General features: G+C 37.4%; 2 protein-coding genes across 7 annotated transcripts in view; one reads left to right on the forward strand and one right to left on the reverse strand.

Moving 5' to 3' along the window:
* Window positions 1-10,765, reverse strand: part of LOC111321112 (uncharacterized) — a 34,288-nt gene extending 23,523 nt beyond the window's left edge. Inside the window, exons 1-3 of one of the 3 annotated variants that reach the window (XM_088753350.1) lie at window positions 10,638-10,765; window positions 8,087-8,259; window positions 6,643-6,713 (exon numbers count right to left, since the gene is read on the reverse strand). In XM_088753350.1, the coding sequence (XP_088609476.1) occupies window positions 6,643-6,713; window positions 8,087-8,259; window positions 10,638-10,687 (294 nt within the window). In that variant the 5' untranslated portion in view covers window positions 10,688-10,765. Of the gene's footprint in view, window positions 1-6,642; window positions 6,728-8,082; window positions 8,260-10,637 lie in introns of all 3 variants that reach the window. The other 2 variants (XM_088753347.1, XM_088753348.1) reach the window with 2 other exon arrangements.
* LOC111321109 (uncharacterized) lies at window positions 588-10,076 on the forward strand. 4 transcript variants are annotated; one of them, XR_015998720.1, is made up of 12 exons: window positions 588-1,544; window positions 2,244-2,356; window positions 2,498-2,528; window positions 2,841-2,909; window positions 3,009-3,124; window positions 3,265-3,301; window positions 4,070-4,167; window positions 4,528-4,576; window positions 4,913-5,001; window positions 6,788-6,868; window positions 7,546-7,579; window positions 8,058-10,076. XR_015998720.1 is itself a non-coding variant. In XM_088753346.1 (9 exons), exons 2-9 carry the CDS (start codon window positions 2,259-2,261, stop codon window positions 4,922-4,924), a joined length of 510 nt encoding a protein of 169 aa, XP_088609472.1. In that variant the 5' UTR covers window positions 591-1,544; window positions 2,244-2,258; the 3' UTR covers window positions 4,925-5,964. The 4 variants fall into 4 exon arrangements, 1 of the variants encoding a protein (XP_088609472.1); XR_015998721.1 differs by having other exon boundaries at window positions 8,964-10,076; XR_015998719.1 differs by having other exon boundaries at window positions 7,546-10,076.
* Window positions 10,766-13,240: the final 2,475 nt, after the last annotated feature.

Genomic DNA, 13,240 nt, shown 5'->3' on the forward strand with positions numbered 1-13,240 from the left:
CAAAAAATAAGTCGATTCAAAATACAAAGATCGAGAGACGCAGCTGAGTGGTCCTGGAACAAACCTAAACAAATTTCTACAAGATAAACAAATGTGATGTCTAACTGACATAATTCCGTCCAAATCATCCCGCTACGGTTGACCAACAATTAACTCTGACAATGAAAATTGTTCAAGTGATGAGGGCTTGTGCACGCAATGAAATTTATTTCAAAACACTTGATCAGAAAAGGCAAAATAGTCAAGAAATGTTTATCATTATTAATAAGAGTTACGAATCTTCTGGTATCATCAGAATTAAGGCCGTAGTAATGCTGATGTTTGTGAAAAGTGTTTCCCAGTTAACTAGTTTTTGACGTTAAAATCGTTTTAAGTCTATCCGTTTACTTGACCATGCTAATAGTCTACAGACAGTGTGGCAGTATAAATTTCTCACCGGAAACGTGTCTTGACAAGGGTGAATAAGCAAAACAAAGAAACGAAAGAAAAAATTTTTAACTTCCTGCGAAAAAAGAGCAGCATTTACTCAGCAATTTTCAATTTTAATTTGTAATCATCTTGCCTGAAACACTTTGCTAGCGAAATTGAGGGATCAAAAGACAAGGTTATTATTGACGATTGCGAGGTTGGCTTGACAACAGAGACGGAAAAACAATTAGGCAGCTGTTTTGGGAAAAGGTCACTGAAAGGTGAATCACATGACTGCAGGGACGCTCAGATATGAGTGTTATTCATTGAATGTCTTCAGAAAAAAGCTCCGACACTCACTGAGGCTAAATATTGAAATTCGTTGAAGGTCATTTCAGTGGCGCCTAGCATTCTTGTCCGACAATGTAGCATTCCGAAAAACACAGAACTCACATCATCATAATGAAAGGGAATTCCATGAAACATCCGAAACAGAGATTAAGAGTTCAAGAGAAGTTGGATGAACACAAAGCAAATGAGGCAAAGAGATTCAGTCAACTCTCAAATTTGCAACAGATAGTCACAAGGCCAGAGAAGGCGTATGGACACCATCTCAAGTCTAAGACTACCTTTGAGATGGGGTAAAGCATTTTTGCAGGATGTGAAAATCCACAGAACGAGTCACTGGAAGATTGGATCAAGCAGTGAACATGTGACTCAAAGAAATTTACAACGAAGCCATTAACATACGAACAGGATAATGATAACCCCCTTCCCCCATGTCTGGTTCCCTCTACCAGTTGTTTCCCCGGGTGGCTTAGTAGGCCGCATCCGGGGCCCGTATTGCTGAAAAACTGAATTGAGAAAATTGAAAAGGAAATACAACCAACCAAAATACAGGCCAAGTAAGTTCTATGAGATGCTTCGTGCGCCGTCTTTAAAAACGCCTGACTTAGTATTACCGAATCATTTTTGATGTAAAACGACAAAAATAGTCATTTCGACGACGCACAACTTCGAGGGGGACGAAAAAAGGAGCAGAAGAAGGCCGCCGAAATCGACTCCGTATCACAACAACAACACCCTGGTCTCTGAAGACGACATCCATTAGCCAGTCAGAAGTACTAAGTTTCAGAGTAAGTAACGATTTAATGCTGCGCTGCACCATTAGAGTAAAGTGCAAAGCATAATAGAAGGGGAATCCAAGTTAACGCAGATTTTAAACAACGAGATAAGAATCGGGCGTCTCATCCAACTGGCAACCTGTTCACTTCACATAATGAAAATGTTCGATGCAGAATTCGGAGGATAACCCTTGTAGTTAATTGTATGTCTTATGTCCTTCTTAGTGTACTATGAATGCGAACCCATGTCTATGAACAGCACATTTAAGTAAAGTCAAAGTATCTTGATGCAAATACCATTACTCTTTGATACAACTCAATCTAAAATATCGTAGCTATATCGTGTCATTTTGGAAAAGTGCACAATGAAGGGCATCTTTATGACAACTTGTACATTAATTCAATAGCTCATTCGATCTTTTGATTTGATCATTTATTTCCTTTTCTGCTAGGCAGCAAATGGCTCGAAGACTTTGCCTGGGCGCTAACATTTAAATTGTCATTAAGTTGTAAGCACTTTATTATCCTATTTTTTCCCCACACAAAACGGGGTAAAGTTTAATAAGTCGACATCTTAAAGAAGTGAACTGAAAGACTGTAAAATAACTTGTTGCATGTACCGGGTTCCATATAAAATAAATGAAGTGCAAATATTAATCAAATAGCCAACGAAAAGGGTAAATAATTTTTTTTCTTATTATTTCTTAACAGCTGGTCCCAGAAAATATGATTCACCTAGATAGGGCTGTTTGCAAGACAATGTCCGCATTGATGAAGTACTTGGACAAGAATTCTCTCGAGGAAGTTGGATACCAGGCTAGAAGGTAGTTAAAGAAACATTTACCCCAAAAAATGGCTTTATTTTAAGAATCAGTAAAGATCGTTTTGAGATTGAATGCAAAACCCCCGCTTACAACTCACACAACACAAATTCACTTGAGAACTGTTTTTATTACTCTTGCCAGGGAAGAGATTATTGAAAAATGGAGTAACTGGGTACGTATTTTTCTAAGTAGTTTAAGTACATTACTACTCCTTTCAAAAACGCAAGGCTAAATTAATTTAACACTGAAAAACTTTTCTAAATGATAACTTATAATGAGTGTTCGCATGGGTATAGGTGTGTTGGTTATGATGCCTGAGACCAATTAAAGAGAAAATAAGCATGCCCGAATCTCAACTCTTCTATTGAACAATTACGTGGGACTCTTAAACATAAAAATTTGGACCACTGAGTTAGCCTTTGTTATGGAAGTGAAAAATTTTCAGCTTAAAAAATATTCAACTTGTTCTCCTCAATATTGGTAGGTGAATCCAGGTGAAGAAGAATTTAATTCAGTCACTGTATGCCTTCGACAACAAAACAGAATGCTTCAAGTGAGTGCCTAGATAAAACTTTTAATCTTTCGATGAACATAAGAAATTGAATAGACGGAAGACAAAAAACAATTTTTTCCTCAACATTTTTTTCTGCAGGAAGATTATCGCCAGGGAAGAGAGGCTTCAACACGCAAGAATTTGATAAATCTCGCAAAACACCTTTGGGAGTATTTACTTTTAAACAGTTCAACAAGAATGAGGACACTTTCAAGGTAAATAAATATTCGTGCTCTGGATAGTCTGGAAGACCAGTGAAGAGTTCAAAGCAAATACGTTGAGAGGTTGCATACAAAGTGCTTAGTTTATTATCTATTCCTATGGTCACAGTGTAATATTTACTTTTTTATTGTAGTATGCATCATGACGGAGGCTGCACACAATTTTCAATGGTAAGTAGAGCCAAAACTAATGCAAATAATCATCACTGATAAAGAGAAAATGGGGCATAAAATTACTCTATTTTATTATAAGGCACAGCCTATTTTCAATGATAAGCAGTGCAAAGACATGGTGGTCAGAGCCATGGGCTTTTGAAATGCCCTCTCTTTTCCCTATCAAACGTTAACTTTCCCTAACCAATTGAATAACCAATTTCATCAAAGAATCACCATAATGCCCTCCAATCTCCTATCAAAAAACCATCCTTTCCACCCATGAATTTATGCTTTCTGCAAGTCACAAATGATGTGCATGAGTTGTTTATTACTTGAAGTAACATGGGAAAGGGATTGATCTTTTTGGCAACCCAACACCAGCTTGTTTTAAATTTCATCAAACAATATTTAACCAATCCTACAACTTTCAAGTCCTTGAAAAGTACCGAAGAACTTAAAATTTTCGAGAAATTCTTGTTAGGAATATGTCAACTGCACTAAACAATGTAAATGACATGACAAAGGTTAAGTGCCCCCAGTTTTCGTCAAGAAGAGATGGAAAACTGCATATTTCGTTTAATTTTCACTTATTCACTAACTTCTTTCGAAGAGGTAAATTTCCCTTGACTCAAAGGGAGATTTCCTGGGTTTTCCCTGACCACCATCAAAAGGAACGAGAACTTAGTCATCAGTTACTTCAGTAAATCAGTACTTAAGCTTGGTCAACTTGTTTAGCACCTCGAAAATTGATTTTTTTGCAACGTCTTCCTGTCCAATTTACAGCAACATGTCACAACATTTGAGCAAAGAGTACAAATACTGCTACTATTCTTTAAAGTGTTCACATCCAAATCGAAAACATGGGGCTCACAGCTAACAAGGTAATTAACAGAATTTATTTCACGTATGGGGACATTAGAAACATCTCCACCAAATGAAAATCACCCGAACATCATCCATGTTTAGACCTCTTCAAACACATAAGTGTCAACTCTTTTGCAATAGAATACAAGACTTCCATAACGCACCCTCGCCGTTTCGCACTCTCTCCAGCCACTTAAACTGACTCCTTTACTTACGGGGTGCAGCTTTCTTCCCCTAACACCATTAAGTAATCTCTGGGGCTTAGAAACGTACCAAGAATTGCAGGAACCCTACTTTCCCTCGTGTAAATACGACAGCCTGTCGTAAGACAACATCATAACCTCACTTCTATTGTTTTTTTTTTTTTTTTTTTTCAGATTCAATGATATAGACCTGGAAGAATTTGGGATTCCAAACCAACAGACGGTAAGTTCATTGTTACTGATAGATAAAAACAAAGAGACTCAACCTGCTGTAATGTTGTGTTAAGCACGTCAGTAAGTACTTTGGCTACTTTCCCCACTTCAAATAATGAGACTTGGCAGATTCCAAACATTAATCTCTCATCAACCTATCAAACCGTCTTGGTAAATTCATGGTCAGTTGAGCGCATTGCAGGTTTGCGTGTGCATCAAGGACAAGGGGAAAAAAAACAATTTTAGTGCTCACTTCTGTTGTAATTGCAGTAAAATGTAACCTATTCTAGAACAGTATACTGAGATAACAAATGGGTTACACTTCGATTTCTTGTTTGATCCACAGGAATCGTTGTAGTAAACTGCTATATTGGAATATTGCAGCAAATGAATGTGAAGGAGTGAAAAGAAAGATTTCAAGTACTTTCATTCGATGTATGTAAAAATAAAATCCTTGTAACCCATTCCCCAAATCGCAATAGTCCATACGATTTCCCTTTTCTAGGGCTGATTGATTTTAGACTGGTAATTGATGTATAGGACAAGCAGTGCTGTAACAGTTGTATTGTTGAGGGCATTTCACATAGTTTTATACATAAAATAATAACAGAGCAAATTATTCAAAATAGCAAACAAGTGAAATGCCCAGACATACGTAGAACACTTCGACCAATGGGTTGAGAACTGCCAAGGTTTTTTGGACAAAATATAAGGTAGCTGTGACCCCTTAACATCAAGTTATCAAAAACTTGTCTTTCACTTCATCTATTATCAAAGAGATAAACACATTTCTTGCGAGTGTTCTCCCATTTGCGATTTCAGTTACTATGGTAACAATTGTTATATGCCCTTACTTCATTTCAAAAGGATGGAAATTAAGATGTTAGAGGTATTACAAATCACCCTTGTAGCAGCCTCACCACTGTTGGTAAATGTCCTAGTCTATTGAAAATTTTTTAAATTAAGTAATAATCAAAGATTTTCAGAGCGAAGCCAATTATTTAATTATCAGAAAATCAGTTGAGTACAAGTGTGGCTCTCCATTTTTATACTCCTCGTATAGTTACATGTATTTGTTGTCTTCAAAGCATATCTCTAATTTTATTTACCCGACTAGGGCCACCTCAATTTTTAATATAAATACAAAGTGTAATTGAGGTCACTTTCGCCTCATCGATTAACTAAGCAGTGAAAAGCCTACCATCTCAACTGACGTAAGCAACATTTCTGAAGGGGTTTGAGGTCCACGTTTTGTACGAATAAGTATGACCGATGAATATGTAGACACATATGCCCAAAATGTAATGATCTAAAACAACAATTTAAGTATGAAAATAATTGAAAAACCTTTCTGTGCTGGGTTTTGTAAGAAATGAATAAATAAGTTATGATTTGGAAGGATGTCTCTTTCTTTGCAGCTACTCATACCAATCACCTAAAACTGGGCAACGACTTCAGCTCGAATCTTCATCGACCCTTGAGGATATCTCATAGACCAACGCCTTTCGCCTTTGCTACAGTCGTTTCTATCGTCAAAGGACTTTGGAAAAAAAGTTCCTGACTGCCCCAACAACCCATCTCCCACCACTAAACTACGACTAAGTTTTCATGGTAGTCTCAGTCTTTTTATGGTGTTTCAGGATTTCCTAACCACTGTTTGATATGGCTTCTGCCCAATCAATATTCCCCATTGGATTACTCAAATCGTTTACCACACAATTACATGAAAACTGAGTTGTTTACTAAGAAACCGTTTTACAGTGGGGGCTAATACGTAAACTCTTCAGTGTCTTGTTATTCTCCTTCGATTTGAAAGCAAGAGTTCTGAGTTACGGGGAATCAGTGAACTCGTACAATCTGATTTAATCTCTCTCAACAGAACTATCTGCAGTCGCTCCTGATCAGCACACTCGTTAATACCTTCGTATCCATGGTTTCGACCGCCTCGATTCGTAAATCAATTCGGTGATTTCGAAACAAAAGTGTTCTCCAGGGTGACATTATAATAAGTGGAAGTGTGTACATAATATCATCATTAGTCAAAAAAATGTTAAACTTCAAACAGTATTAACTTACCGTTCTTTGCTTCTTCGTGTCTCTTAATCTCTCGTGTCCCCATGAGCGTACAGTAATTGACAACCGGAGGACTGGGGTGAGTACCCTGTGTGGGAGAAAAAAGAAGGCAACAAAATATTACTTCATCTTTTTTTTTTCCCTCCAGTTGGACTGCATTTGCATAACTTGAACGCAAGTGGGGTCCGCAGCTTTTAATGGAGGATAATGTAAAAGATGAAGTGCGCGGGTAGGTTAAAAATCTTCAACTTTGATTTGTACTCTCCTTTCAGTTTCAAAATTAATCTGCATCTTATTCTCAACCTCGTGAATATATAATATAGTGATGCTAACGTGACTTCACTATCGAATTCACTCCATCTATTCGTCGCAAATATGAAATGGTTGTGAGGTTTTTTTCAACGATTGCTGACTTTCCCTCGCGATTACACCGGTTAATTGTCGTATGTACTTGGATCACTGATATGGTTTATGATTCATAATCTCAACTGTCGTCTATTCACTGAGCGCAAAGACCCAAAAGGGGAGGGCAACGTTATGTTGGTCAATTTGAATACATGTCCTTATTAGGAAGATAATCACGTTAGTACTATTCGTTACTATTCAAGGCTCATTTTCAATGTTTTGGATTGTCGCATCTGTTACACAGCGTTTTTCGATTTTCAAAGCGTCCACGTTAACCGAATGAAAAGTCTTTTGTCATAAAAGCAGAAGAATTCATAGAACAAACACCTCATAAATAGTCCGAACCGCTTTATCAGTACTATCTGTTGACACCCCCTCCCTCCAACCCATTAGAATAAATCGATGTAAAACTTCAAATGGTTCTACAAAAAAAAACCACTATGACAGTTAATGTTACGTTTTGTTTCATGTTCACATGATTAAAAACTGCGTTTCCTCCAGGCATGAGGCTTATCCAGCAGGAAGACACAACAGGGTAAGGGAACATAAGGTTGGAAAAGTGTGTAACGCAAATAAAATGACTTCTACCGGTATATTTCGCGAGCTTGTTTAGGCTGAGGTTCAGTTTTTTCTTTAATTAAGTGCAGTTTCCACACTCGCCTTGATCAACTTGGGTTTCACATTTCGTGTAGAGTTTTTCTGAAGGAAGTTAAAAATTCATTCTGATCAAAAGGGTCAGTTGACCAATGCTTATGCAAATGAAAAATACACAGATATCTGTCGTTCATCATGTTAAGTAGGCAATGTGCTCGTTCAGCGAAATTCAATTTTTCACGCGTACTTGCGTCTACAAACTATTGTGCGGATCACAACAAAGTGCCTGTGAGTCACTTTGCAAGTCAGAAGGATAACAGAATTAGCCCAGTGTGTAGGTGCTCCCTTAATCGTTACTTTGTCATTTTCAACATCATCATCATTATTATCTATTCCTATCATACAATTGGTCCCCAAAGATTCGAACGAAATAAAATTACTTACCCACCTGGACGAGGAGGTGACTTCATTATCAGTGTCAGCCTTGCTGCCCAAAACGACTGACACCGTCCAAAACAAGATAACAAAAGAGGCAACCTATGCCCCCCGCATACTCCCCTGGAGTTCCTCTTTGGACTGAAGGTAGTACACTTTCTTTTTCCTGCGAGGACGAACTTAATTCTGCGAAGAAAGAGCAAGAGTTAAAACCCTGTACAATTTTTTTTTTATGTCATACGGTTATGGCCATTCTCTTTGGCAGACAATATGGTAGAATCTTATCAAAGAACAGACTTCTACCGGTGTTCACCTCATATTGACCCACAGTTATGGTATGTTGGCACAGGCGTTAAACTTGATCAACATCGCAACAAAGCCGAAGGAATTTTTATGTAACCACAACTTTTAACTAGGAAATATTCAGCTATTGTATCTAACGTAATAGAAAATGGCTTCCTGTTCGGTAAAATCAAAAAGCAGTTGAAGTCTCTTTGTCCCCAAAATAGGGCGATAAGTTGACAAGTTCGGTGAATGATGCCATTAAAGTTCATCGGCGCTAATTTACTTTCGGGAATATTAGACAAAACACTTTTCAACTAACAGGGAGGTGTTTCTTGTCGACAGATAAAGGAGCGTAACTTGCATTGTGGTGTAAAGAAGAGTATTGAAGTGTGCTGAAGTGAACGAACAAAATGCAGTTCACTAAATGTGATGTTCTCAGATCTAGATATTTTAAAAAAATTTATATCCCTTGAACTTTGGTTACCAAGTATATGGGTGACAGCAGAGTTAGTAGAGGGGACCCAGTCCCCTTTACTAACTCTGGTGGTAGTGATGTTACGTTCATTAACTATATTCTATATTAACTCAAGTTCATTTTATTCAAGGTAAAACAACGGAAATCGCACTTCATTTTATCTACAGCGGGCTGACTTAACACACCGTTGGCCGCAAACATCAAAGTAATATTCCATAAACAATTTGGATAGCTGCAACGGGGAAAAAAATAAATATAGGAAAAATGTTAACTTTATACATTCATTTCGTGTCTCTACTAAGATTTGCCTCAGGTTCCGCACTACAGTGTATTTTGTGTCACTCTGGGCAACTCTTAGTGACGCCACGAAATGCATATACAAAGAGCCAATCTCAAAGCAATGAAAAAGGTTTCCTGTAATTGTGCGTTAGGAGTGATCTCTGCAAAATTTGCACGAGTAAGAATATCCGACATGATAAAAATAGAAAGGAGCATGTGAAACTTGTGTTACAGGTATTGAGCGGATCAAATGTCCTTATGAATATCAACTGTAAGGGAAACGGGAATAGTTCAAGGTAGAAAGTGACGAAAGTAAATTAAAGCATAATTAATGCCACGCTGTCGTCACGCACATGTGGTGATGTTTGGTTTAGGACAAAAAAGAAACAGGTGGTGCGTTAAAACTTGGACACAAAACTGCCAAGACAACAAATAAAGCTAGAATCCATTTACCAACCAAAGGTTTCGATAACTTAGCGAGGTTGTAAGGTGTCTTTCTCAGTCATAACAAAAAGATAACACAACAGAATCTAACTTAAGGACTGGGTACAAGGTGCCAAGACAAACGAAGCGAACTTCAAATTATTTGCATTCGCATGGAGAGATAAAGGGTACGTAAAGCGATTTGGTGATCGTAGTCCGTAGTCCATGTTTTGAATGGATCAAAACTTGACCGAAACTCCAGTCACCTGATAACTTTAACTTTCACTTGCAATCGTATTTTTTACTGGAGACAAACAACAGGACAAATATGGCTCATTACGTTCGCGTATTTTTTAAGAGGTTAGAAATCATTGAATGTATTGTAAAGGAAAGCCACACTTGAAAGGCCTTACCAGGAGGAAAAGTTTTGCGCTCAGAACTATTTCCTTATCCATCTGACATTGCTAAGAAAATGAAATAAAAGACCCTATCGAAAGTAAATCGGACTAGAAAGGATCGAAAATAAAAGTATAAACAATAATAGATTACACCAAACTCTGATCCACACGGTCCCAAACAATGGCAAACTACGCGTGTTTAAAAACATGGTGGCCTTTTTCGCAGCAAGTCCCTCACACAGCATGTTCATGTAGCAAAGACAAAATCAGGAAAACATTCTTATCAAAAGAGTACACGCGACAAATGAAGACAGGATATCGAAACCAAGATATTTCATGGGCAATCGACGGCAATCGACACGAAAACTAAGGAATAATAAAAGCCAAACGGCCCCTTCTTAGTCTACAAAACTGCAACGAATTACTAAACTATATATTTCATATTAGCCAGAAAGACTTAAGGTGGTTATTGATTCGTTTAAAATCTAGTAAATCAAAAGATAAATGGCGCAGTGGTATTTTCTAGCAAAAAGGTAAATGCGAATGAGATAAATTTCGCTCATCCCGACAGTGACTGCGTACATGTACAAATAACTAGTTCCGTTAGACTGCCAATGAACAACTACCATCCGGCCTCCGAGAAAATATGCCACAGCCGTCCACCTAAAGAAGACTGGTGCATAATATACAAAGATGACACATACACTTGTATTGATACCTGTGTTACATCTTCATCCCTGAGACAGAAATCCATAAATACGGGATAAAAACATCTCTCTGCCTTCAAGAAGTAAGTAACGGTCGACGTTCTGCGGCGAATAACAAATAAATCCTACAAACAAAAGACCTATGTTATTCTACCTTACCACGTGCTATTGGATCAATGAGCCCGCGGCAGTTGCAAATATAAGTCAGTGTAAGAACATTTGATAAAACACGCTATAAACAAAACCTATACCTAGGGAGCAGAGCCAAATTTTAACATACAATATAAATTGCCAAACTTATTACAACGGATGCAGTTTTAACCATTGAAACGGAAAGTAGTTATTTTAAGCTATGAAGGTCTAAAAATTGTTCCCCCTACACGAACAGGAATTGTATTTCCTTCATTATCTCCCGACCGACACCTGAATGCTGTACGAAACGCACTGAAGAGCCTTGGATACGGTGCCTTAGACAATTCAGTTGATTTCCTAATTTACGGCCTCTCACATTAACACATGGCAGAGCAACAGCTTTTATTTGGCAATATTCCCGCTACATATAAAAGAAGGAAAATTTATGAGCATGCAAATAACCCACACAAATTGAATTTGACTTGAAAAATGTCCGCTAAGTAAACCGCACACAATCCATGTGGCTTCCATTATTTTGCCATGTCATGCCTATTTTTTTCTTTGTAAACGATGTATTTATAGTGAGTACCTGTTTAATTAAAATGATTCCTTGGGAAAAGAACTTATCAAACTTAGGTTTCCGTACACTGGTTTAACTTCGTCGCACACACTAGACAACAAATATCCCTCCTTGTGTCAAGAAGATGATTAGAAAATTCTCCGTTATAAAAAGGTGGAAGGAGTCCTCGTGGTCGTCGCGTGCTAGCTAGCCCATCGGTAGACAAAAGATGAGTCTCACTTTAAAGGGTCTGTTCCTCATATAAGCTTTTCAATCACAGGGAGTAAATATAAACATATAAGAGTACAAATAAGTAGTAGAGAAACCAACTTCTAACTGTTCCAGTCTAATCACAACGTTTCGGCCTTCGACTTCTTTAGATCGAATCAAACAAGTGAAATTCGATCAGAAAGCTAAAAATCTTAGTGAGAAGTTTAAAGAGTGGCATGAAGTTAGACTACATAAAGAAATTGATAAAAAAAGGTTATGTCATATTGAAAGCAATATAATAAAGGAATAGGTACGATATAAATGGTATAGAACAAAACGGCGCAAGCAGCGAAAATAAGAAATTGACGCATTTTGAAACATATTCGACTAATTCGACTTAAAAAGAATTATGACAAACGCGATTCCAAAATCTATGTTCGCGTCTTTAATGATTGCCCCATATACCAGCTAAAAGCGAAGGCGGTCCCGAATGAGCAGAAAAGTGATAAAAGGGCTTTCCCTCTCACGGATACCGTTTTTGTCCCAAAGAAATGAACACATACTACCCTGGCTAATTGTTTTCTCTGCAACTACCGCTATTGATATCAGCATGGATTGCCAATTTTGGACAACACACAAAAAATAAACATTAATGCACAGCGTCACCCCGAATATGCACCCCTCTGAATAAGCACCTCTCTTGTTGACCAAATTAAAAAAAACGTCAAATCAATTCAAATAAACGAGTGCGCCGCTTAAAGTTTCCATAAGATTTCACCGACAATACGGCGCCTGACTCGAGATACCCAGTACCGTTAGTGCCTCACCTAAGGGCAAAAATATTCGTATGGCACAGCCAAGGTAGAACTTTTCTTTGACAAAGAAAAAAACTCGGCTACCTAATTTTTTGGACAAACATTGTCCTTTTTTCTTATTTTCTTATTTATAATTTCGAAATTCTCTCCCAGTCAACTCTTAGACTCGCTTCACCAAAGGGGCCATGACACTGAAATTTTTGCAAAGATAGAGTAAACAGGTGGTAATGGCAAGCCTATTTTTCCAATAAGAACTAGAGTGTGCTTTATATATTAGACTTATTTCTGTTTCATATTTTTCATTTTCTTGTTCAGTAAAGTGTTTTCAAATAGCTGCCACATCTGAGTTGCAAAGAGATTAAAACGCAACGGTGCTTCATTGGGTAACTATGGAGATTCAAGTATATCAGCCTTGCTCAGATGAAATGTAATTTGCAGTCCCACATAATTAAAAAATTTACTCTGCCTGTTTGTTTGTTTATCCATTAAAATATGCATTCTCAAAGGTAGCATTGAATATAAATTGGCAAACAGTAACTTTCAAAGAAAAAAAACTCCAACCGACTTTGATAAATTGGTAGAACGTGTTTCAATTAAATTGTTGAAAGCAAATATTGCCAAGGTAAAACTGGAAAGTGTGTAAAAAGAGTAATGTGCACCATTCTGGTGCCAGAATTTATCACTCATATTTAGTGGTAATTCCAGCTGAATCTTTGTATTTGATGAACAACATTCTCATGATATTCCCCAAATGAAAACGAAGCTCAACAAGTGTGTCACCCAGACTAATGGTAAGGTATGTCAAGGCTGATAAATTCACACAGATGATAGTGCAAAAGATGGGTTTTACTTAAATGAAATAAATGATCTCCTGTGCTTCATTT

The sequence above is a fragment of the Stylophora pistillata genome, chromosome 3 (assembly GCF_964205215.1).
Source record: "Stylophora pistillata chromosome 3, jaStyPist1.2, whole genome shotgun sequence".
NCBI lineage: Eukaryota > Metazoa > Cnidaria > Anthozoa > Scleractinia > Pocilloporidae > Stylophora > Stylophora pistillata.